The sequence below is a fragment of the Girardinichthys multiradiatus genome, chromosome 24 (genome assembly GCF_021462225.1).
Source record: "Girardinichthys multiradiatus isolate DD_20200921_A chromosome 24, DD_fGirMul_XY1, whole genome shotgun sequence".
In the NCBI taxonomy this organism is placed as follows: Eukaryota; Metazoa; Chordata; class Actinopteri; order Cyprinodontiformes; family Goodeidae; genus Girardinichthys; species Girardinichthys multiradiatus.
The window spans coordinates 5401486-5425862 of NC_061816.1; the positions used below are offsets into that span (position 1 = coordinate 5401486).

Genomic DNA, 24377 nt, shown 5'->3' on the forward strand with positions numbered 1-24377 from the left:
ATGCCAAAATGCCAGAAGTCCAGTGTCAAGTACCCATAGTCAGTGATGGTCCGGGGTGCCGTGTCAGCTGCTGGTGTTGGTCCACTGTGTTTTATCAAGGGCAGGGTCAATGCAGCTAGCTATCAGGAGATTTTGGAGCACTTCATGCTTCCATCTGCTGAAAAGCTTTATGGAGATGAAGATTTCATTTTTCAGCACGACCTGGCACCTGCTCACAGTGCCAAAACCACTGGTAAATGGTTTACTGACCATGGTATCACTGTGCTCAATTGGCCTGCCAACTCTCCTGACCTGAACCCCATAGAGAATCTGTGGGATATTGTGAAGAGAACGTTGAGAGACTCAAGACCCAACACTCTGGATGAGCTAAAGGCCGCTATCGAAGCATCCTGGGCCTCCATAAGACCTCAGCAGTGCCACAGGCTGATTGCCTCCATGCCACGCCGCATTGAAGCAGTCATTTCTGCCAAAGGATTCCCGACCAAGTATTGAGTGCATAACTGTACATGATTATTTGAAGGTTGACGTTTTTTGTATTAAAAACACTTTTCTTTTATTGGTCGGATGAAATATGCTAATTTTGTGAGATAGGAATTTTGGGTTTTCATGAGCTGTATGCCAAAATCATCCGTATTAAGACAATAAAAGACCTGAAATATTTCAGTTAGTGTGCAATGAATCTAAAATATATGAATGTTAAATTTTCATCATGACATTATGGAAAATAATTAACTTTATCACAATATGCTAATATTTTGAGAAGGACCTGTATACTCGTAGACTTATGGTTGCTAGATCAGACAGTCAGACAGTTAATGTGAATATGAAGGTTTTATTTCGGCTCAATCTGGACATCATCTACAGATCCAGAGTGAAGAAGACCTAAAACATCACGGTTATCTTCTGTTACTGTAAGAAGGTGGTTGGAGCTGATGTTACCTTCAGTCTTTGGAGTTCAATATTTTTATAGATTTACATATTCAATCCAATGTATTTATGTAAAATATAAATGTAACCCAAAGTGTTTATTGACAGATCTATCACAAAACTTACAGTTATATAAGGACAGAAAATGAAACAATCAATAATATAGTAGTCTTTCAATACATCTTTTAAATTAACACTTAAAGGTTGAGAAGCGTTTTGATTAATTTGTAAACAGAATATTTGTATTTGCAACTAAATATTAAATTAATAATCATCAGATTTTTGATTTCACTCTGGAATTCACAAATTAAACTTTCGTATTTCCCAATATTTATACGTTTACTAAAAGAAAACATTCTGTGTTTGGGTTTGTCCCTAAAGACAATTTTTAAACATTAAACATTTTTCAAAGCCAACATTCAGCCACATTTAAAAGTAAAACTATTTGAATTTTCAAAACAGAATTTAACAAAAACATTGTACCATAATCAAAATGTTTGTATTTGCAGACAAATCCATAAACACCTTAAAAACATTTAGAAATTAGGAAGCACATGATTTTTTTCATATTATATACTTATTTACATTTATTTATTCTTTACATTTGCCAATTTAGAATTGCAAGTACACGTTTTAAACTTTGGGATTTGTTTCCACAATCTTGCATTTACCAAAAAAATAATAGTTTTTGCAATGATTTCTAAAAAAAAAAATATTCATAAATATAATTTTGCAGGCCAAAAGTGTGTGAAAAATCATTTGAATTTACAAATTTTGGATTTACAAACAATCTAAAGGTCCCAAAGAAATCAGTGTAGTGCCACGTCTACTGCATAAAAGCTGACTGAAGCAGATGTTGCTAAGTTTGCCGGGTCAAAGGTCAACATTTAGCTTAATAAAACATATGTATTCACTGACAGATTCTCACACATATCTTTAGGATTGTTCCAGACAACCCATACATTTCTTTTAGATTCAGAAATGAAAATTTTACATTTCTGAGCTGGAATTTTGGTTGCCTAAAACTGAGAAATTTCAACTGTAGCATTTGCACATAAAAAGAAATTGAAGTGTGGTTTTTAGTATTAACTTTAGACACCAAAATATGTTTTTTGGTTCTAAAAAAGCGACCATTGCATAAGGTGTTCTATTTAAACTTTATTAAAGTAAAACCCACCATTAATGGTGTCAGACTAGCCCAGCTGCTGAGATTAGAAAGGCTGTTAGTTGGAGACAGATGTAGGGCAGCAGAGGCCCAGAGGCTGAAACCCTGAAGGTACCGACCTGAACGTCACACACAGCTGAAGCCAGATGTTTACATACACGGTATAAACAGACATGGAATCTTTTATTCTCACTAACATTAAATCAGACTAGAATCTTCCCGTTTTAGCTCAGTTAGAATGAACAAATTATTTGCTAGAATGGCAACGAAGGATTTTCTTCAAATGAATGTTTCTATTCATGTCCTCAGTATTTGGTAGAATTACAGTTTAAACTGTATAACTTGGGTCAAATGTTTTGGGTTTCCTTTCACAAGCTTCTCACAACAGTTTACTGGAATTTTGGCCCATTACTTCGGAAAGAACTGGTAGAACTGGGTCAGGTTAGTAGGCCACCTTCCTCACGCACACCTTTTGAGCCCTGCTTAAATCTTCGTTGGGATCAGGGCTTTGTGATGCCGACTTTGTTGTCCTTCAGCCACTTTGTAATTACCTTGGTGGCATGTGAAAAGTCATTGTCCATTTAGAAGAGCCATTTGTCCCCAAGCTTCAACTTCCTGGATGGTGTCTTGAGATGTTGCTTTTCAAATAATGCCTTCCTGTTGAACCCATCTATTTTGGGAAGTATACAAGTCCCTTCTACACCCTCACATGATGCTGCCACCTCCGGACTTCACAGCTTGGTTGGTGTTCTCAGCTTAGAGTGCATTTATTTTGCTTTTGGATTGATGGTTTGGACTGAGCGGTCTTTTAGCCCATGTGGATAATGATATTCTGAAACTTCCATCAGGATGTTTGCAAACATTACTCTGCACACTGCTCAGTTATACATTTGACCCATTCATTATATATGATCTGTACAAGATTCCTCTAATAGTTTCTTTCACCTTCTTTCTTCTGATTGGACCCATAAAAATGACACTAGATACCAGCAGTAATTCAAGAGCAGCTCAGATAAATCCTTGTTATAACAACCACCCCAACAGCTGCTCCTGATCAGCTCCCAATTACCTCCTGCGTTGCTCTAAGTTAAATGTGCGCTGACAATCATCCTCTGGAGGCACACAGCTGAGATTTCCGACTCATGTCTGTGCACACGAACATGTCGATACCTCAGCAGGGAGGATGAGTCTTTGAACCTTTAAACATCCATATTCACCTCTGAGCGTCATGTGTTTTCATCCTGTAGTTGTAGTCCACTTCTGGAGAAAGAGCCTCCAACTGGCAGGTATCCAAGGGAAGTTTATTTAGTTCATGAAGCTGAGGATAACATCTACATCTCACTTTTCCATCATTAATGGGTTAGATATACTGAAAAATGCAGTGACCCACATGCTGTCTGCTTATTTGTGCCTCGTGTTGCATCGGAAAGGTCACATTCAGGGTTATTTTGCTCTGCTTCCTTTCAAATCTAATATTAGACGCTTAGACCTTCCTCACTCAGATGCTCCAAACAAAGGAACTCCAATTAAACCGTGTTATTTTAGCCCATGAAGGTCTTCTTGGTATTTTTACACCATTGAACTTCCATTTCCTGGAGGGGATTTGACTCATTTCCACTTTGATTTACAGCTTATTTGTGCAGCAACCGCAGTTAAGATGAAGAACAAATGTAACTTATTTTTACGTAGACTGGATTTTCAAAGGATGTTAAGAATGATTAAATTAACAAATGTTACTTATTTCATTTCTTTTAATTGACACATTCAACATCAAATTAAATATTTAAATGAAAAACTACCCCAATATGAGTAATACAGAAATAATTTCCAATTTTATGGAAAAAGTTATATTTTATCAATTAGTTTTGTCAAGTCAGATAGATGAGAACATTGTGTTTTTTGCTTTTGAGTCAGAATGCACTGTAAAAAAGGATTTTACAGGCTGTTTTATTGTTGTTTTTAAAGCTTGTTTTATTAATGGCTGCAACTAGTGAAATCAGACATCGGAAAGAAAAATTACTGTTGGATCAATTTCCAATATAGTCTGAACTTTGTAGAAAAAGCAGTGATATTTAATCTATTATTTTATTTTGCCAGCTTAATGTGAAGATTGTGTTTCCACTTTGACTCACAGGTTGTTTGCGCTACATTTAGGTCGGTTTTAGATAGAATATACATTAAAAAAGGATTTCAAAGACTATCAAAATTAATTACACAAACTAGATTTTTTCTAAGACACACATGTGAGACATGTTTTATTAGATTTCTTTTTATTAACACCTAGATCATAAGAAAATTAATCTTTCAAATACAAATTATATAGAAAACAATTTTTAATTTTGCAAAGAAGGAAAAATACAAAGAAATGTAGTTTTTTTTATTTTAATCCACAGTATCTCTATTATAGAGTGGCCAGGATGGACTGTGGCTCTAAAAGTACTAAAGGTATATTTTATTACTGATGTTGTAGGTCACCATTTATGTAAAAAAGATGAGAAAAGGAAAAAATAAACATGAGCTAAACGGCTAAAACTAGAACAACAGTAGAACTCTAAACCCAGAACAGAAGCCTGAAGAACAGTGACAAAAGAGAAGAAATTAAATATTAAAAAATTAAAATTGTAGTGATCAGTTGGAAACGTTTGACAGAAACTCAAATGTTTGACAGGCTCAGAGGCACCAAGGCTCTCTACATGGAGCTAATTGATGCAAGCAGAGAAAATCAGCTCCCAGCTTCATGCTTCAAGCTGCAGTTACCAAAAGACAGTTGAAGGGACCATGAGAAGGTGCCAACATTATTTTATTCATTAAGTTAATAATTTATTCATTTAATATCCAAAGAAAGTACAGTGCTGATGGCTAATCTGGGCGAATGGTTCCCCTCAGATCGGTGGTTTTGTGTCATTTCTCTGACTGAATCTGAGACAAACTAATTGAATATGCAAAGCACAGATTCACTGTTGGCTCCTGCTGAACTCACGGTTTTATTAGACTGCTGCCTCTAAAGCCTCATCAGACCTGTCTGCAGCTGAAAGGCTGGAAATGACAGTGAGAACAGCTTCGACGTCTGCCACAACAACTAAACCGATTGATGACCTGGGGCTGTTTGTGGCGCTGAACTTGGTAATTGCTTTATTTCATCTCCATGTGTGCATCTGCAGCAGCTGTTGGTTGGTCTGAGAAGCTCACAACGGGAGTTTGACTAATGAAATCCGCCTGATAAGCAGCAGCAATTTCACATGACTGTTGTTTTCTCTGAGCTCCAACACAAGCAGACATGAGAGAATCAGAACTCAGCCCACTTAATGGCCCAGAGACGGTTTCTATTCATGGTGTCGGTTTTGCTCTTCGTCTCTTCAGTCCTTCCCATAAAAATGTCATTATGAAGCAATCCGCATCTAATTGGATTATCCTCATTTCTTGTTACATTGTTAAACTCGATTTATGGTTGATTTGTTTTGTTTCTTATTGCTCTTTTGCTTGTTGACTTGTGTACACGCTGTGTATTTTAAACTAAATGATAATTTTCTGCTCAGTTTTTGCTGTTGTTGGCTGTACTGTCTGGTCATGGAGGCTAGTTTTTCATTTAGTTCTTCGCTTTCATGTCTCTATTTATAGTATCTTAAGCTGAAACCAAGTTGGTCTTATATAGCTAATCTCAGATGTTTATTTACGCTATATAAAAGGGCAAATAACCATTTCTCTCTTTCTCTGGTAAACAAAATTTTTTTAAATAAATTTTTTTTATTTCTTTGAAATTAGCCAAATTGATGATTTTTTTTGCTTTGCAAGCAAAAGACAGCATCTCAAACAGACTTGTGTGACAAGAAAACCACAGAAATATTAGGAGGACAATTTGGACCTCCCTAAGTCTAGGTCCTCCTTGGGTCCAATTTCAACATGCCTGAAGGTGCTGCGTTCATCTTTTGTGAAGATGCTGAGAGTGTCATCATCCACAGTGAAACAAGATCTGTACCGACATGGACTGAAAGGCCACTCAGAGAGGAAGAAGCCATAACTACAATGCAACACCAAAATTCAGATTACAGTTGGCAAGTCAATTGTCCTGTGATCTGAGGAAACTAAATTTGAAGTGTTTGGCCATAATGATCATTGCTACATTTGGAGGAGAAAGAGGGAAGCTTGCAAGCCTGAGAACACCATCCCAATTGTGAAGTACAGAGGTGGCAGCATCATGATGTGTATGTATTTTATTGAAGGAGGGACTAGTGCATGCCTCAGGGCAACAAAGTCAATGTTTTGGAGTGGCCATCACAAATTCCTGATCTTAGTTCAATGGGACATTTTTGTCCCTCAGTTTTATTCTTGCTGACTATGTGAGGGGGAAGGGGCCAAAATTACAGCAAACTAAAGTGAGAAGCTTATAGGAGGATGCCCACTGTTTGACCCAAGTTAGACAGTTTAAAAATAAACTCTACCTACAACACAGAAAATGTGTGTAAAACTATTGATTTGAATAGTTTTAAAATTTATAAAAATAATCCCTGCCATTATTCATTTTATGAATTTAGCAAATGAAAATAATTTTGGTAATCTTTACTGAACTAAAGCAGAAAAGGTTTAGTCAGATTTAATTTTAGTTTGGTTTTGATTTAATTTGGTTTCAGGTGTTTGTGACATTCAGGTTTGTACCTGCAGGGTTCCAACCTGGTTCTTGTGAAAGATATTGGGAACAGAAATTTAAAGTTGCATGTTGAATCTACTGCTGTAGACTTGTTGGTTCCTCCTGTCCTGCTTTCTGAGGAGCACTTATTGTTGGTTAAGTCCAAGCAGCCCAGCTTGCTGAGCTTTTTAAAGTAAACAGAAGGCCTTTGTTTGGTGCTCTCTAATGGATTACTCCCTGCCTCCCGTCAGGATTGGCAAAGACCACATGACTTTCTCATTGCTTACAACGGGATGATTTTAAAGTATTTTCTCCTGTACTTGATCTAAATAATGCATTCCTTAACCTCTTCACTTCCAACAGAAATGACCTAGTATTACTTCACCAGTACAAGTTGTATGTAGGAAAAGGCTAACATGAGGTTTTAGGGGATGAAAAGTTTGAGTAAAAATAAGTTTTTACCAAGTTTCCATAAACATTTAAAGAAGAATGTAATATAAACTAATATATGCATGAGTTATTTAAAACAGAAAAGCAACAATTCCTATTGCTGCTAAAATATCACCTACTGATTTTTATATTATCTGTAACATTCATCAGTGTTTTGATTTTGATAAATATCCCTAAATTAGCCAACAAAAGTAATGTCAGCATTGTTGCTACAGAATATAACTGTTTTGCAATATGTTAATGTTAGCATTTCAGCAAATGAATACTTTGAAGTTCTCTTTTAGCATAGTAGATAGCTAAGGTTAGCTTACACGCTACTGTTATCCAGCATGCTAATTGTAGGATATTAGCTAATTGTAGGATCTTAACAGTTTAGCTAATGGCACCTAATGTTAGTGTGTTTGCTAATAGCTAATGAGCTATTGTTAGCATAAAAGATAGTTTCAGCTACTGTTACTTAACATCATATTCGTAGCCTGTTTTCTAGTATATTACATAATGTGAGCATAATACCTAACAGTAGCGTAGTATAAAATGTTCGCAGACATTTCTCACTTATGTTTGTGTATTTGAGAACATTAGACTAAATGTTTTTCAAAGTTAACTATACTTTTTAATATTTTAAACTCTATTATATACCCATTGTTAGAATTGACTTTTGTGATTATTTATATTAGTCATTTACTGGTTATTAACTGTGTTTGAACTAACACCAGACATACTGGTTAGTTTGTGCGTCAGTACTTTGTAAGTTTCATTGTATTTATGTAACTTTTTTATTTTCATACAATGTTCTTAGAGCCAAGAAATGGTCTTCTCTCTAATATCAGTAGGTCTGTTGCAATTAAATACAGGCCTGGGAACAACACTCAAACGCCTTTGTAGTACATTCCAGTGACTCAGTGTGCAGAGGCGGCCTGCCCACAGGATTAGCATACGGCCAATTAGATCCCAGTGCATGCCTGAGTCCAGCATATTGTACGCTGCGCGTGTCCCAAGAAGATAATTATTTATTGTATACTAATTATGGGGCTCTTTTCTGAGTCCAGAGTTGTACAACTTTATATGTGGTCAAAAAAATTTGGTGTTGGCTTCTGAGAACTTAAGACTGACTCCAGCTCCTTGCCTTAGGCTTCCAACAAAAGAACTGGGTAATAGAAAAGTTGACTCCATCATGGGTTAAGATTTGTGTTGTGCACAGATTGAATTTCAGAGAAATCTACTTTGTTTTACGTAACTGTTTATAAACGACTATGAGAGTAATATTTTGAAAATGGTTTAGAGTTGAATTAGATTCTCAGAGTTTTAGTCAGCTGAGTTTTCCTGCTCTAATTTAAATTTCATTCATGGCACCTAGAGTCCATCAGGCAGACGCATGGATTGAATAATTGAGTGTGCGTTTGTGGTAGGAACTGATTAAATTAGAAAATAGATTTTGTGGGAGTGCTGCAGAGAGGGATGAAGGCTGGATAATTGATTTATTTCCTCCTTTGCCGTAGGGAGTTGTTGCAACTGGATGGCCATTTGGTTCCGTCATCCAGACTGTTGATGACTTCTCATTAGGTGCTTTTTAGACTGTTATCGGGACCACAGGTTTGATTTTTCCTCTGAGCAAAACATAGATGTTGTCACTGCTTCAGACAAGTTTCACCACGATGATGCAAGATTATTGGAAGTAGCTGGAAAGACTGAAGTTTTAAACAAAACAAACTCTATGTTCTGATTGTGGTTCTCTTATTAGAGATTTTTACAATGAAAGCACATACAATGTCTGTTATGAGATAAAATGGCTGTAGAAAAATAACAAAAATGGCTATGTATATTTATTGAAACATCTGCAGCATGTTTTTACTCAAATTCAAACATATTCCAGTTCGAAGGTTCTCCAGTAAACTTTGTCTTCAGAGCTCAGATGTGGTTGTGTGACGCTCAACTTTAATTCGAGACCAAAAAACTTGATTAATGAAAACTTGGTTGATGTGATTTAAAAAAAAAAATTTTATTTAACTTTTTGAAGTTGTTTGGATGATCTTGAAGTTTGCGTGATAAGTTTTTTCATCAGTTTTAAATATTTTTAATATGACTCTGACCTTAAATCATAGATATTCTTGTACAGTACCCTCATTAAACACTTGACTGACATAACCTGGATTCAAACTTCCAGAATCCAGGTTATACCAGGATATAACAAAAGGTATTTAGGATCAGAACTTACAGGTTACCAAATGCTACGTACCGGTTCCTTTTGGCACTTTTCTAGGATTTACAGGTCATGCACAGGGAAATTACAGGTTTCTTACCTAAACTTACTTTCTAACAACTTTTAGAACCTGTTTAAAATTTCAGGCCATTTTCCCGGACTTACAGGATACTTACCAGAACTTAAATGCTTCTTTCCAGATCCTGCATGGTACTTTCCTCAATTTTGAGATTATGATCTGGAACTTAAAGGTAGCTTTTTATTAAACTTACCGTTTTCCCATCTGGAACTTCTAGGTTACTTTCATGAACTTTCAGAACATACAGGTAGCTTCCAGAACTGACAGGTTACCTTCTGAATCATACAAGCATCTTTCTAGAACTTGTGAGTTGTGATCTGGAACTTACAGGTAATTTTCCAGAACTTTCTGGACCTCTCAGGTAGCTTTCCAAGTTTCCAGTTAATATATTTGTTATTTACCAATATTAATGTTTGTTAAGAAAACAAACTAAACTTATTTACTACACATTTTACATGTGTTTGTAGTTCTGCTTTTAGTTACTGTTGTGTATTTAAAGCTTTTTCTGAACCTGTGATCTACATGAATTAGATTGATTTTTATTTTAAGAGAAAATACATATTGGGTTTTAGTGTTTCTCTGATTGTTCTGGTTGTTTGTGCATTTGGAGTTGTTTGGATAAGTGTTGCTCACAAACGTGGCAGATGACTGATTGATCTGCACAAAGGGTCCTGTGTAACTCTGAGGCATTGTTTCCAGAGCTGTCTGTGCTGCAGAAACATATTGTGGTGTTGCTCTTATTAATGAAAACTCTGGCCAGCAGGCTGCTATATGAAACACAGCAGTGAGCCAGATTTGCTTTTCTCTCAGGGAACCTGTTTTAAAATAATTTAAGAGCTTTTGGTTCCTTTGAATAGCAGCCAAGAAAGGACAAAGTGAAACGTTGTTTTGACTGAATCAATATGTAATATCTTGTTGACAAGAGTTGAGAACATCTGCCGCTTTCAGATATGACTACAAGCCTGGTGTTTTAACTGCAGGCCTTACCGGTAAAAATACAGTGTGCTGTGTAAAGAAGCAGTCTGCTTTTAGGAGGTGAAGTAGATTCAGATCAACTAAAAACCTCCCAGGCAACATGTTTGAGTTGTGATATAATCGACTTTATCAGGGTTTGGGTGAAAGCTGCAGCTTTCCCGAAAAGCTGCACAAAACTGCATGGTCACCCACACTTTGTTTTTCTTACTCAAATCAGAACAAACAGGAGAGAAGTCTGTTTGGCTCAGATGGCTTCATTTAATTCAAGACAACATTGGAGTTACGGATGGGTGGTGAAATGTTCTGGAATCATCCATTTAGAAGTGCTTAATGGACCACAGAGAAGGTTCATGCAAGAGGATATGCAGAGGGCTGGTGTGACAGAGGTGGAATGATGTAGATGAAATGCAGTGGTGCCCCCTAAGGGGAGCAGCCATGGTGTAAAGCATGAATTGCAAAGAACAACTTCTAAAAATTGACTAGTCTTGTTAAAGATTAGTCCGCAGGTTGCGAAGGCAGAAATAAGGCCTCTTATGTGACGTAGCTTGGCAGTACTGCTTACAGAAATCCCTCTTTGTCTCATTATTCCACTGTTTCATAAAACTAAAACCTGCCCAGATTGAGACACCTTAATTCCTGGTGAAAAGTTTGGTTTTACTGAAATGTCATTCAGGGACACAAAGCACATGGAGTGACCAGAGGTAAGGAGAGGCCGATTCAAAAAGACATGCAGCAGCAGCTAATCAGGCAGAAGAAGGCCTACAAAGCTGTAGCACAACAACGTGATAAATCAGAGGTGGCAGGCCGGAAGTAAAAATACTAAGGATGAGGAGGGGATCAGGTGAGGGGTAGGTCATGTGACTCACAAGAGGAGGACGTGCAGGCAACCGGTCAACAGGTTAAATCCTATGACGTTCAGTGCACAACAACCAACATGAAGGAAGACCTGGTTTCACTAAAATGACTGTTGGCACAGTTATTTTAATATATGCTTCACTTATTCATGTGGTAAAAAATACTAATAGGTTCTGTAATAAATGACCAAATACAAAGAGACTTATTTCTCTTAGCTATTCTTCAAAATAGGAAAGACAAAAGAACGTAGCATGTGTGTTGATTTTCTTTTACTGCACGCGGTGAGGGAGGTAAAAAATCTTCAAAGCGCAGCAAAGACTGGCAGCTTGAAGTCTTCATAGCAACCGTTAGCGACCTGTCAGCAGCTAACCTTCTCCATGGTTTCTGCAGGTCTTAAATATTCATACATTTGAGAATCCAAACATTTGACCTGAAAAATTCTTAAATCTTGGTTTTAAATTACATTTGGTCAAGTATTAAATTAGTTTGTGTTTTCATAAATTTACCTTTTTTGTTTGTTTTATTTGTTAGATGTAGACTTGCTGCATTGCCTGGATCAGTGATTTGTAGTTCTGCCTGAGAAGTTCAACTCTGGCAAAACTACAAGCCCCATGGTACAGAGAAGCCGAAATCCTGTTTTTAAAAAAGAGCTTTTAAAGTTTGCTATAAACCTTTAAAGTAAGATAACGTTGGTGTAAAAACACTCAAATTACATGCCAGAAAACACCAATTTAAATGGATAAAATGCCATTAACTTAAAAAAGGTAAATATAAGTTATTAGAAAAGTAGGTTTTTATTGTGTTTTACATAATTCAACTAGGTCTTAAATCTAAACCTGAATGATTTCAAAAAGTAAAAATTTAACTAAAAGAAACTTGGCCTGTTTTCTGTCCAATCATCACAAATATAAACATGTGGAGCCAAACTTTACTAGAACCATCTGCTTCCGTCAGCTGAGACTAAGATTGATCTTCCCAGCAACAAACACTACAGGTGGGTTTAAGGTAAAATAATACGTAGAAAATAACCTCATTCCTACGGTAAACCACGGTGGAGGATGTGTGATGCTGTGGGTCTGTTTTTGTTTTCAAAACACTTGAACTATAAAGACAATTAAGTTGATATGCATTGGTATAAGTATGTGGAGAAAGGATTTGAACAATGTGTCCCTAAATCTTGAAGACGATGCATTGGCAGCCTCAGCATGTAGCCTGAATAATTAACTGTGGAAGTGATGGACTAATTAATTCATGCTGGGTATCAAAACACTTTTCAGTCTCAGTACATAAAGTATTATTCTCATTATCGGTCTCAAATCTATAAAATCAGAACCGAGTTGTTAGCAAATAAAACCTATTTTGCAGACAGATGAAAGAACTTTACTGTGAACAGAAAAAGAAGCTGATCGCATTTTAGATCAAATCTGTTTGTAGACCCGGAGGGTTTATTCAGAGGACTGAAAGGTAAGTAGAAAGGGACAAAATGGCAGTGCCTGGGTAAGAAAAGTTGTGCTGATGCTAGTCATTTCATTGGTGATTAAAATAATTTTATAAATGATCTCCAATAATTCATATAAATACCAAACTAACGACAGAAATAAAACAGCATGCAAAGTATGAGGTTGCCAGATGGAGGAAGGAATGGAAGAAACAGCAGCATGTGAGTTTGAAATGAGGGTGAGACTTGGTGGCAAATTAACTGGGAACTCTGGTTTGTTTGGGAAAGTTTTTAGATTTTATTTGAAACTTTTACTATTTTTGATTTCTTTTTTGTTGTTTTTTTAAAATGCAATTGCTTGTTGATTCTATTTGTTTATTAAACATTTTTGCTCTTTTTTAAATATCACAATGTTTTTTCCTCATATTTTAACCATTTTTAACTCCTCATTTTTTCCAGAATCGACCTTGTGTGTTTTTGTTGATTTGTTTTCTTGTATTTATGAAATCTGAGCTGTTTACTTCTCTGAAATGTAAGCGTTTTCATGTTTTTATGTATGACTCCGTATTAAAATCAAATTGTTCCCATTAATGGTTGGTTTGTTTTTGTACCAGCAGATGCAGCAGCTAATGTGACTGGGAGGCCTCAGATCTACTACTGCCGCTCACCCAACATGGAGGACTTTACCTGCTGGTGGCACCCACTGGACAACCTGACGGCCGGCGAGGAGGTCACCTACGTCTTCACATACACCAAAGAGTGCGTTCCAAATTTCTGCTACAATCTCACCTAAACAGTGAAATGATACAAAGGGTCAAACCCAGAGCAACATGAACGTGTAACACATCTGTTAGGTTTAAACACCAAACACTTTCACAATTCTGCACAAAGAAAGACACAGAGAAGTTAGTTCATTTTAACCTGCAGGTGAGAGTGTTTCAGAGGCTGCTCAGTTACAATCCTCCACCACACTCTGAGACAGCCCCTGCTCTCTCTGCCTTTTATTGATAAGAGAAGAGGCCCTGGTTACAAAATATTCCAAGCACAAAAGGGAGGCATGCACACTCATAAGATTAGAAACAGCTGCACCGACAGAATGTTCCAGAACATCCTGTCTCTATCTTGCAGCTCTTGTACATATAAGATATAATCACTCTGAACAGCAAGCTTCACTTCTATTAAAGTTAAAACATATATAATCATTAATTAACCCTAACATTTTCCTCCTCTTTATAAATGTTTTAAACACTTGATACATCAATCATTAACCTTTTCTTCTCAGATTTTCAGTTAAGACATCATGGTGTGTTTTATCTGTACATGTCATTAAAAAAGTAGCAGGAGGTCTTTAAGTTTACTGTATACAACTAATTGTCGTTAGGGTCAGGATACAGATCAGGGAAATGCAGAGAAGTCTCTTCTTCTTCCTGGTCATCATCATCATCATCACTGGCTCCTTCTGTCTCCTCAGGTCTCAGGAGGGCATACATCTCTGACATTTCTGTTTTGACTGGCTGAATAGCAGAGGTTATTATGCGAGTGCACAAAGCTCTTATACACGGAATACAACAACATCCACACAATGTGAGAATAGCTGCAAAGACTGCTATTGACATAAGGATAGATAGCACTAATTGTTTATATTTACCAAACATTTCTCCAAACCCATCCCACATTGTGGTGTCAACTCCAGAATGATCTTTCATTTTGCTGTTAAGTGACCTAAGGCCCTCCAGGGCCTTGGTGAGGCTCCCATCAGCTGCGGTGTTATTTGGAATAAATGTACAACATTGATGCCCAAATATTGAACATACTCCACCTTTTTCAGCTAAGAGCATATCGACAGCAATTCTATTTTGGAAAGCCATTAGAGAGGTAGCTGACAATTGTTCATGGATGGCTGAGAATCCTTCTTCAGTTTTATTTCCTAGTCGTTGCACATTGTAATGGATGTAATTGATTCTATCAACGTTTTTATTTATTGTGCACCACCAGCATATGGTGGATTCAAAACCTGCTGCTACTTGATCTGCTAACTTATATTCATCAGGAACTCCTCTTGGTATTCCTATGCTATCTATATAAGTAGGGTCATCTTTACTCCATCCTGATCTTTTTTCTCTATTTTTCCAGGTATGTGGAAATATACTGGCTACTGTTCCCAACAACTCTGCCACTGAGAGTGGAATGACAGACACGGGAAATATTAATGACACTGATGCACACAAACCAGTTGTGTTGTATGGCAACCTGTCATACAGTTTATCGTCTCCACACCACCACCAGATGTCGCTGCGTGCTTTAGGTTTAAAGCTGACACCTACTGTTATGGTGGAGGTACATTGATCTTCATTAAGTCTGCTTATGTTTGACCCCACACCTGTTCGGTTTATGCAAGAAAAATTTCCTGGAGCAACCTTATTTGAAAACATCGGTTTTTGTTTTTCAGCTGTAGTCAAGGGATAAATCTTATCCCACATAGTACAGTTTGTTGAGAGTCTTGTGCTGTTCATTACTTCTACTAAGCATTTTTCTGTCAACGTTGAGGGAACCACTTGTAGCAGGGGTCTGGCTCCCATGCATACTACACAATCTGTTTTTGCTGCCTGGGCAGCCTGTTCTGCCATTAAAAGCCAGTTGTTATCTATTTTAGATATTCCTGTAGATATTTTGAACCAGTCATCTGGGGTTACTGGTTCTGTCTTGAACTCCACTAATAGTTTTAGCCCCATATGCCATTTGTTTGTTTTGTTTTCAGGTGTGGCTGCATCATGCCGTATTACCGCAAGTGGCTCAGTAATGTTTTTAACGCATATTTGAATCTGCCAGTAATATTGGCCTTGGCTAGAATCTACATATGGTGCCGCCACAAAGTCTGTACATCCCGTGTTGTTGGGGGAGATCACAGTCAAGGTTAGACCTCCTCCATCTTTTATCAGGGTCAATTGTCTTCTCCATTTAATTGCTGGACCTGTGGACCAATCAGACCAGTCCTGTCCTGTTTCTGCTACTAAGTATTTCCAACTCCACCATTGCACATCTCCATAGGTCAAATACCACTCCCATTTCTTATACATTGAGGCTTGTTCATTTGTGCCATCACGTGCTGTTCCAAGCGTTCCCCAGGGTATTTTTACTGTAGTGGTTTTTTGTATTGGTACACATAGTTTTGTGGTTCTGATGCTTACATCATTTGGGCAGGAATTAACATTTATTTGTCTTTTACTCAAATCTTTTCTTTCTTCGTAAAAACGTTCCCATAGTAAAATAGCTCCTACAATTACCACTGAGATTATTCCAGCTACTAGCACTATTTTCTTGTGTGTGGGGGTGTACATCTTACTTATAGATTGGAACCTTTCCTAAGCACCTTTAAACAGAGTTGTGGAGATCTTCACCGGTTTGAGACAATTGTAAACTATAATTACAATTCCCTTTGTAGCCGGACTTTCCTCTGTAGGTTTGTTGAAAAGTCACAATGCTACAGCAGATACCACAATGCTATAACCACAACACAAATTATGATGGTTAGAATAAACACTGCTATTAAGAAACTTATTTTAGTCCCCTTTTTGGTCTGAAGTTCCCTTGTGCATTGTGTTTAGCACAGATCAAACATGTTCTACAAAAATTTTTTGAATAAGAGTTAAATCCATATGTTGTGTATATTTTGTTCACTAATCCTACCATTCCTCCTCTCGAGACATGAGAAACTCCATGACTCGAAATTGCTGCCCATTTGTATAGGTTTTTTGGTAGGATAGGTTTATTTTCTGCACAGTGTCTGTTCCTGTGGTGTGTGCTGCACATTTGCATATTGCAAGCTTTTTTGGCAGTTGGACTGCTTGCAATAGCTCTGTTAATAGTGCTGCATGTGTTACAGGTTTTCCAGTGGAGGTAATCATACCCCTATTTTTCCAATGTTGTGCAAAAGTATGCGTTGTTGCATATGCATACTGGCTATCAGTGTATATTGTTGCACTTTTTCCTGTCATTAATTTGCATGCTTCAGTTAAGGCTACTAACTCAGCAGCTTGCGCTGAGTAGTGTGAAGGGAGTGCTTCTGCTTTTAGTACTTTATTAAGAGTCACTACAGCATATCCGGTTTTTGTTTTACCTTTCTCATCCTTTTTGGAAGACCCGTCTACAAATAATATTTCTCCTTCTGTCAAAGGAGTATCTTTTAAGTCTTTTCTGCTTTTTGCTATTTCCTCAGATAATGTTTCACAATCATGAGTTTCTCCATCCTCCTCTGTGGGGATTAATGTTGCTGGGTTTAGTGCTGTACACCGTTCTATTTTGAGATGTGGTTGTGACAGCAGGATAGACATACAGGAAAGATGTCTTGCAGGTGACAGAAAACTCATTTTAGTTTGCAAAAGCAGTGCTGAAACTGCATGAGGTACTTTCAAAGTGAGTGGATGGAATAGTACAACATCTGCGCTAGACGTGACTGCTAGGGAAGCAGCCACCACTGCTCTAACGCAATGTGGAAGGGCACACGCCACTGCATCCATTTTGGTTGAATAGTAGGCTACTGGTTTATATTTACTTCCATGTAGCTGTGTCAACACGGAGGTCATGAAATTTCCTTTGCAGTCTACCATTTGTACAAAGTCTTTGTTGTAATCTGGTAATGCTAACACACAACTTCCCACCATAGTTTGTTTCAATTTACAGAGTGCATCTTCTGCTTCAGAACTCCATTTTAGGTAGTCAGACATTTTAAGTTCCTCTTTGTACATCAGGCTTTGCAAGGGTGCTGTTAGCTCTGCATAATTTGGCACCCAACTTCTACAGTAATTAGTGAGTCCTAAAAAAGACATCATTTGTTTCTTTGTCAATGGTTTTGGTGCTTGCAGAATTGCAGTTTTCCTTTCCTCCATTATTGTTTTTCCCCCTGAACTGAGCTGATGGCCCAGATATTTCACACTTTCCTTACAAAACTGTAATTTGTTTTTGCTGACTTTGTGGCCTTCTTTAGCCAAATGTTTCAGGAGTGCTATGGAGTCTTTTTTGCATTTTTCTTCGGTTTCAGATGCAACTAGTATGTCATCCACATACGTGAGCAATTGGCTCTGTTGTGGTGGGTCAAAAGTGGCCAAGCTGGATGTAAGAACTTGGGAGTAGATGGTGGGGCTTTCACAATATCCTTGTGGTAATCTGGTATAAGTGTATCTTTTCCCTTTAAAGGTGAAAGCAAACCAGTATTGACTGTCTTTGTGTAGTGGTACAGAAAAGAATGCATTGCTTATGTCCACCACAGTGAAGTATTTTGCTTTTGGGTTCAAAGAGTTTAATAACGTGTGTGGATCTGCTACACACGGAGATCTTTGTATTACTGCATTATTTACCGCTTGTAAATCTTGAACCATCCTCCATCCCACAGATGGGGGTGCCTTTTTTACAGGGAATATTGGTGTGTTACAGGGTGATTCAGCACACTCAATTAATACTCCAGCCTTCTTTAAATCTTCAATAACAGGTTCTATTCCCACACATTCACACACTACTTACTTATTTCTCTGTCAGAGTAATTTTTATTTGCAAAGATTTGAACATAATTTGACTTCTATTATTCTTAAAATGCACATTGTTTCCTCATAACCCCTTTTGTTTCCACAAGGTCTGTTTTGAACGCTTCAATTCTTTTTTTTTTATTCACCAAGAATCAATAAGGTGGTCTTAGTGGATCCACCTTAAAGGTGTTATCTGTTGGGTGTCATGTTATCATTGTCAGGTCAGTGAGGTTCATAAGTCAGTCAGAACCTTGGTCATTTGGTCTGTGCTCATAATGTTTCATAGATCCAGCCTATGATTAGTCAGCAAAACTTCCACCTATAGGAGAAAAAATGATTGTTAATGAATGAGCTGCATTTCCTAGGAACACTGTCTTCCTCCTGGATGAGCATCACCTGTTGAAAAACTTTCATCATTGTTTGTTTCACATATTCACTCACATCTGACATAGCCTCAGTATTATGGCTATGTCAGTTAAAAGCTGCTCTTATTGTTGTTTTTTTTAATTCATCTTTTTGTTTTAATCTGTTTATCAACTGTGTGCACTCAGGGACTGAAAAGTCCCCTTTGAAATTATAATCTGGCAAGGTTTTTTATTGTCTCTTGAATCTTTTAAATGCATAATCTCCAGTTTAAGATCCCCGTGTAGTTTTAGGATTTCAGTGATAATTAAGTTACCTGAAAATCCGTATTTTTATGCCATCGTGTACATATTTCTGTTAAATCAGAGCTTTTTCTCTGTTCTTCCCCCATTGTTCTTTGTTATTTTTCTCTTTTTAGTTTTCATTATTGCTAATTTTAGATCCCCTTGTAATTTTAAGACATCCTTTGTATCTAATTTGCCCAAAAACCCATGTTTTTTATTTTTTATTCCATCTATGACAGATCATACCTGCTCCTTTTACATAGTTCTCCATAAACTTTACCTCCCCTTCTAAGTCAATTAGTTTACTTTGTTTCTCTTTACTTTGCCCCTTTCCCATTTTGAACTAGATTTAGATCCAGTATGTTTTTTAATACCTGGTGTATTCTAAATACTGGATTTATGTATTTGAAAACAAGATGGTGATCAAGAAGTCAGTTGTGGTAAAATCCACTTCAACCCTGTTCAGGTGGGATTTTCTTGCCTACAAGCATCCACAAAGGCTCACCATTTACTATTTGTTTTCAGTTTATATGAAAGGTAAGGACCTAATGGTCGTTACGATTCCATTCACTCTTCCACTCGTTTTTCAGTCACACTTTTTTACGCGTTTTACTCTTACTTTAATTACTTTCACAAAAATATAACAGAGGACTCCGCCGTCCTGTGTAGAGTTTAATTAGTCTATTTCAACTAAGGGAGTCTACCCTCCTGCGGAATTTAACTGTCTATTTTAATACAACAGAGGACTCCGCCGTCCTGTGTAGAGTTTAATTAGTCTATTTCAACTAAGGGAGTCTACCCTCCTGCGGAATTTAACTGTCTATTTTAGTTCACCTGATAGTGTCTAGAATTGTCAGGGTTTCTCTATACTGTACTATTTTAGGTCATTTGCATTTCATCACTCATTCCTTTTAAATGAAAGACCTACTCACTGGTTCTCTGTGTCCTCGGGAGTACCGTCAGCCGTCAGACCCCAGCCTGTCAGGGAGGGACCAGTCCCGGAAAGGGTATTAGTACTGTGGCCACAGATTTGTCTGGAATCTCACTCACCCACTGGGATCGTCAAGCATCTTGGTCTCCGGCTCGAAGGACCATTTATGTTAGGTTTAAACACCAAACACTTTCACAATTCTGCACAAAGAAAGACACAGAGAAGTTAGTTCATTTTAACCTGCAGGTGAGAGTGTTTCAGAGGCTGCTCAGTTACAATCCTCCACCACACTCTGAGACAGCCCCTGCTCTCTCTGCCTTTTATTGATAAGAGAAGAGGCCCTGGTTACAAAATATTCCAAGCACAAAAGGGAGGCATGCACACTCATAAGATTAGAAACAGCTGCACCGACAGAATGTTCCAGAACATCCTGTCTCTATCTTGCAGCTCTTGTACATATAAGATATAATCACTCTGAACAGCAAGCTTCACTTCTATTAAAGTTAAAACATATATAATCATTAATTAACCCTAACAACATCCATGACAGGAGCCTCAGCTTAAAGCTCCTGTTTTCTCTGAAACTTGGAAACCAGCTGCAGATCTGCAGCACTCAAGTTTCAGGGTCAGGCTGTCGCTTAAATCCCATTTGATTTCGCCTGCCATGTTCCGGCGTGAAGCTTTTAGGACGTCGATATGTGAGAGCAGGGCTTTGAAATCCTGAACGCTGTGGCATGTGGGCCCGGACGGTTGCCAGGCGTCCCGTGTGGCCTGGAGCGCGACGCAGAAATACCCTGTCAGTAATCAGGACAAATTGGATTGTACCTCTGCCCCCATATGGCGAGAAGCGCTCTCAGACACATTGATTGTTGTCGTTCTGCTGCTGCCGTGTTTCTGTGACAACAAATTTAAATCTGGAATTATCTGATTAAAAAATGACCAAAGCAGCTGGAAATGAATCAGCACTTTGGATTTGATTTGTAGCAAATACACCTGTCAGTTTCACTCATTTCTACACTAAACATCCTTCTGTTAAAATCTTTTCAGGCTAATTTCATGAAAAACAAAATGCTGCTCTAGAAATTCTGTTTACAACTTTGTTAACATATCTAATTAAAGTCTAAATGTTTTGATGCTGATTTGAATTAGAGGCATATTTGTCTTTTTGTATTTAAATCCATTTAATAAGTCCGTGTTAACATTTTGATGGCGTCACTAACGCCTCTTTTAGACATCCACAGGTTTCCATTCGTGTGTGAACATGTTGGTGTCACGTCTGAGTCGCCCCTGCAGTGCTTTTCCATCCCACAGACAACCTCAGACTAATTAATCAGGATGGAGTAACATTAATCACTAGTAATGAGTTTACGCCGCCTCAGTCACACCAACAGAGAGCCGACAGAGAGAGGCATCCGACACAATTTAATCTTAATTTAATCAGCAACAGCTCTGTTCAAGCCTTCCATTTCTACTTTTGTACCTGAAATGCAGCAAAAAGTTCAGGTTTCTTTAGTTGCTTCACCGTTTTTGAGTGATCGTTGATTTGCTTCATGGCATTCAATTTAGTTCATGGTTTTGGGGTTCATAATTTTGGGTTCATGGCATTGGGGTCTTAGTTTTTGGGTCATTGTTTCCAGTTTGGTTCATGGTCTTTGGTTCATTCACAGTCTTTCGGTCATACAGTAGTTTTTGGAATGGTTCATGTTTTTTAGGCGATAGTTTCAGGGTGGTTCATGGTTTTTAGGTTTATGGTTCATTTATGGTTTAAGGGTCAAAGTCTTCCATCTTCTTCATGGTTTTTGGTTCATTTTGCAGTTATAGTTTCATGTTTCCAAGTCTGCCTTAAAGGTTTGGGGTCACATTTTTAGTTCTGCTAATAGTTCTTAAGGTTGTGGTTTTATGGATTTTAGTTCAATTCGCAGATAAGGGTTGTGGTTTTTGGTTCAGTTCTTGGTTTTTGGGTGATGGTTTTCAGGCTGGTGTTTGGGTCACAATTTATGGTTCATTTACAGTTGAGAGTAAAAGTCTTCCATTGTCTTCATGGTTTTTGATCAATTTTATGGTTATGGTGTCTCAGTCTTTGGTCTACTTCAAGGGTGTTGGATCATATCTTTAGTTCGATTAATGTTTATTGAGGTTGCTGTTTGTTCAGGTTTTAGTTCAGTTTACAGTTTTGGGGTTATGGTTTTTGGTTCGGTTCATTGTGCATTCATGGTTTTGGGGTCTACATTTTCAGTTTATTTTCATGTTTTGTTTTCATGTTACGGTGTTGGGATCACATCTTTGGGATGTGGAGTCGTGTTTTCAAGTCACAGTTCAGACAGGATTTTTTAGTTCAGTTCAGTTTAAAGGTTGTTCACAGTTTCGGGGTTATAGTTCTTCGTTAGCCTCATCGTTTTTGGGTCACAGTTGTTTCAGTATGTTCATGGTTTTGTGGTCATTGATTTTGTGACAGCTTGTGGGTCACTCTTTGTGGTATGGTTACTGATTATTGGATTATGGTTTTAGATTAAGTTCACCTTTTTTATTTCCGTTTCTGTCGAGACTTCTCAAAGTTCTAAATAGTGGACAAATAGTGCCAAATTCGGATTACAGGAGTAAGATTTACTGATGCAAAAATTATGATAATGAACGCATACAGACTGGACTTATATATATATATATATATATATATATATATATATATATATATATACATGGCTTATATATATATATATATATATAAGCCATGTATGGTGTGTCTGGCAATTCAAATCTAAAGTGCACAGAAATCATAGAGTGATCTGGTCCACATGTACCTTATACAGGTCCTTCTCAAAATATTAGCATATTGTGATAAAGTTCATTATTTTCCATAATGTCATGATGAAAATTTAACGTTCATATATTTTAGATTCATTGCACACTAACTGAAATATTTCAGGTCTTTTATTGTCTTAATACGGATTATTTTGGCATACAACTCATGAAAACCCAAAATTCCTATCTCACAAAATTAGCATATTTCATCCGACCAATAAAAGAAAAGTGTTTTTAATACAAAAAACGTCAACCTTCAAATAATCATGTACAGTTATGCACTCAATACTTGGTCGGGAATCCTTTGGCAGAAATGACTGCTTCAATGCGGCGTGGCATGGAGGCAATCAGCCTGTGGCACTGCTGAGGTCTTATGGAGGCCCAGGATGCTTCGATAGCGGCCTTTAGCTCATCCAGAGTGTTGGGTCTTGAGTCTCTCAACGTTCTCTTCACAATATCCCACAGATTCTCTATGGGGTTCAGGTCAGGAGAGTTGGCAGGCCAATTGAGCACAGTGATACCATGGTCAGTAAACCATTTACCAGTGGTTTTGGCACTGTGAGCAGGTGCCAGGTCGTGCTGAAAAATGAAATCTTCATCTCCATAAAGCTTTTCAGCAGATGGAAGCATGAAGTGCTCCAAAATCTCCTGATAGCTAGCTGCATTGACCCTGCCCTTGATAAAACACAGTGGACCAACACCAGCAGCTGACACGGCACCCCAGACCATCACTGACTGTGGATACTTGACACTGGACTTCTGGCATTTTGGCATTTCCGTCTCCCCAGTCTTCCTCCAGACTATGGCACCTTGATTTCCGAATGACATGCAGAATTTGCTTTCATCCGAAAAAAGTACTTTGGACCACTGAGCAACAGTCCAGTGCTGCTTCTCTGTAGCCCAGGTCAGGCGCTTCTGCTGCTGTTTCTGGTTCAAAAGTGGCTTGACCTGGGGAATGCGGCACATGTAGCCCATTTCCTGCACACGCCTGTGCACGGTGGCTCTGGATGTTTCTACTCCAGACTCAGTCCACTGCTTCCGCAGGTCCCCCAAGGTCTGGAATCGGCCCTTCTCCACAATCTTCCTCAGGGTCCGGTCACCTCTTCTCGTTGTGCAGCGTTTTCTGCCACACTTTTTCCTTCCCACAGACTTCCCACTGAGGTGCCTTGATACAGCACTCTGGGAACAGCCTATTCGTTCAGAAATTTCTTTCTGTGTCTTACCCTCTTGCTTGAGGGTGTCAATAGTGGCCTTCTGGACAGCAGTCAGGTCGGCAGTCTTACCCATGATTGGGATTTTGAGTGATGAACCAGGCTGGGAGTTTTAAAGGCCTCAGGAATCTTTTGCAGGTGTTTAGAGTTAACTCGTTGATTCAGATGATTAGGTTCATAGCTCGTTTAGAGACCCTTTTAATGATATGCTAATTTTGTGAGATAGGAATTTTGGGTTTTCATGAGCTGTATGCCAAAGTCATCCGTATTAAGACAATAAAAGACCTGAAATATTTCAGTTAGTGTGCAATGAATCTAAAATATATGAATGTTAAATTTTCATCATGACATTATGGAAAATAATGAACTTTATCACAATATGCTAATATTTTGAGAAGGACCTGTACACTCTAGTCTACGCTGTTGCTAAAATGCAAAAACCAAGATTTAACTTGTATCCTATGTTAACATGCTAACGCTGGCATCCACAGCTAGGAAATGTAATTTTAAGATATAGTTTAGATCTCTTACCCGATCTAAATAATCCTTGTATGTTA

The 24377-nt window shown here is 37.8% G+C and overlaps 1 protein-coding gene across 2 annotated transcripts in view; it reads left to right on the forward strand.

Moving 5' to 3' along the window:
- Positions 1-24377, forward strand: part of LOC124861931 (prolactin receptor-like) — a 58261-nt gene that overhangs the window by 20117 nt on the left and 13767 nt on the right. Inside the window, exon 3 of one of the 2 annotated variants that reach the window (XM_047355919.1) lies at positions 13328-13472. In XM_047355919.1, the coding sequence (XP_047211875.1) occupies positions 13328-13472 (145 nt within the window). The remainder of the gene's footprint in view (positions 1-13327; positions 13473-24377) is intronic. The other variant, XM_047355920.1, reaches the window with a different exon arrangement.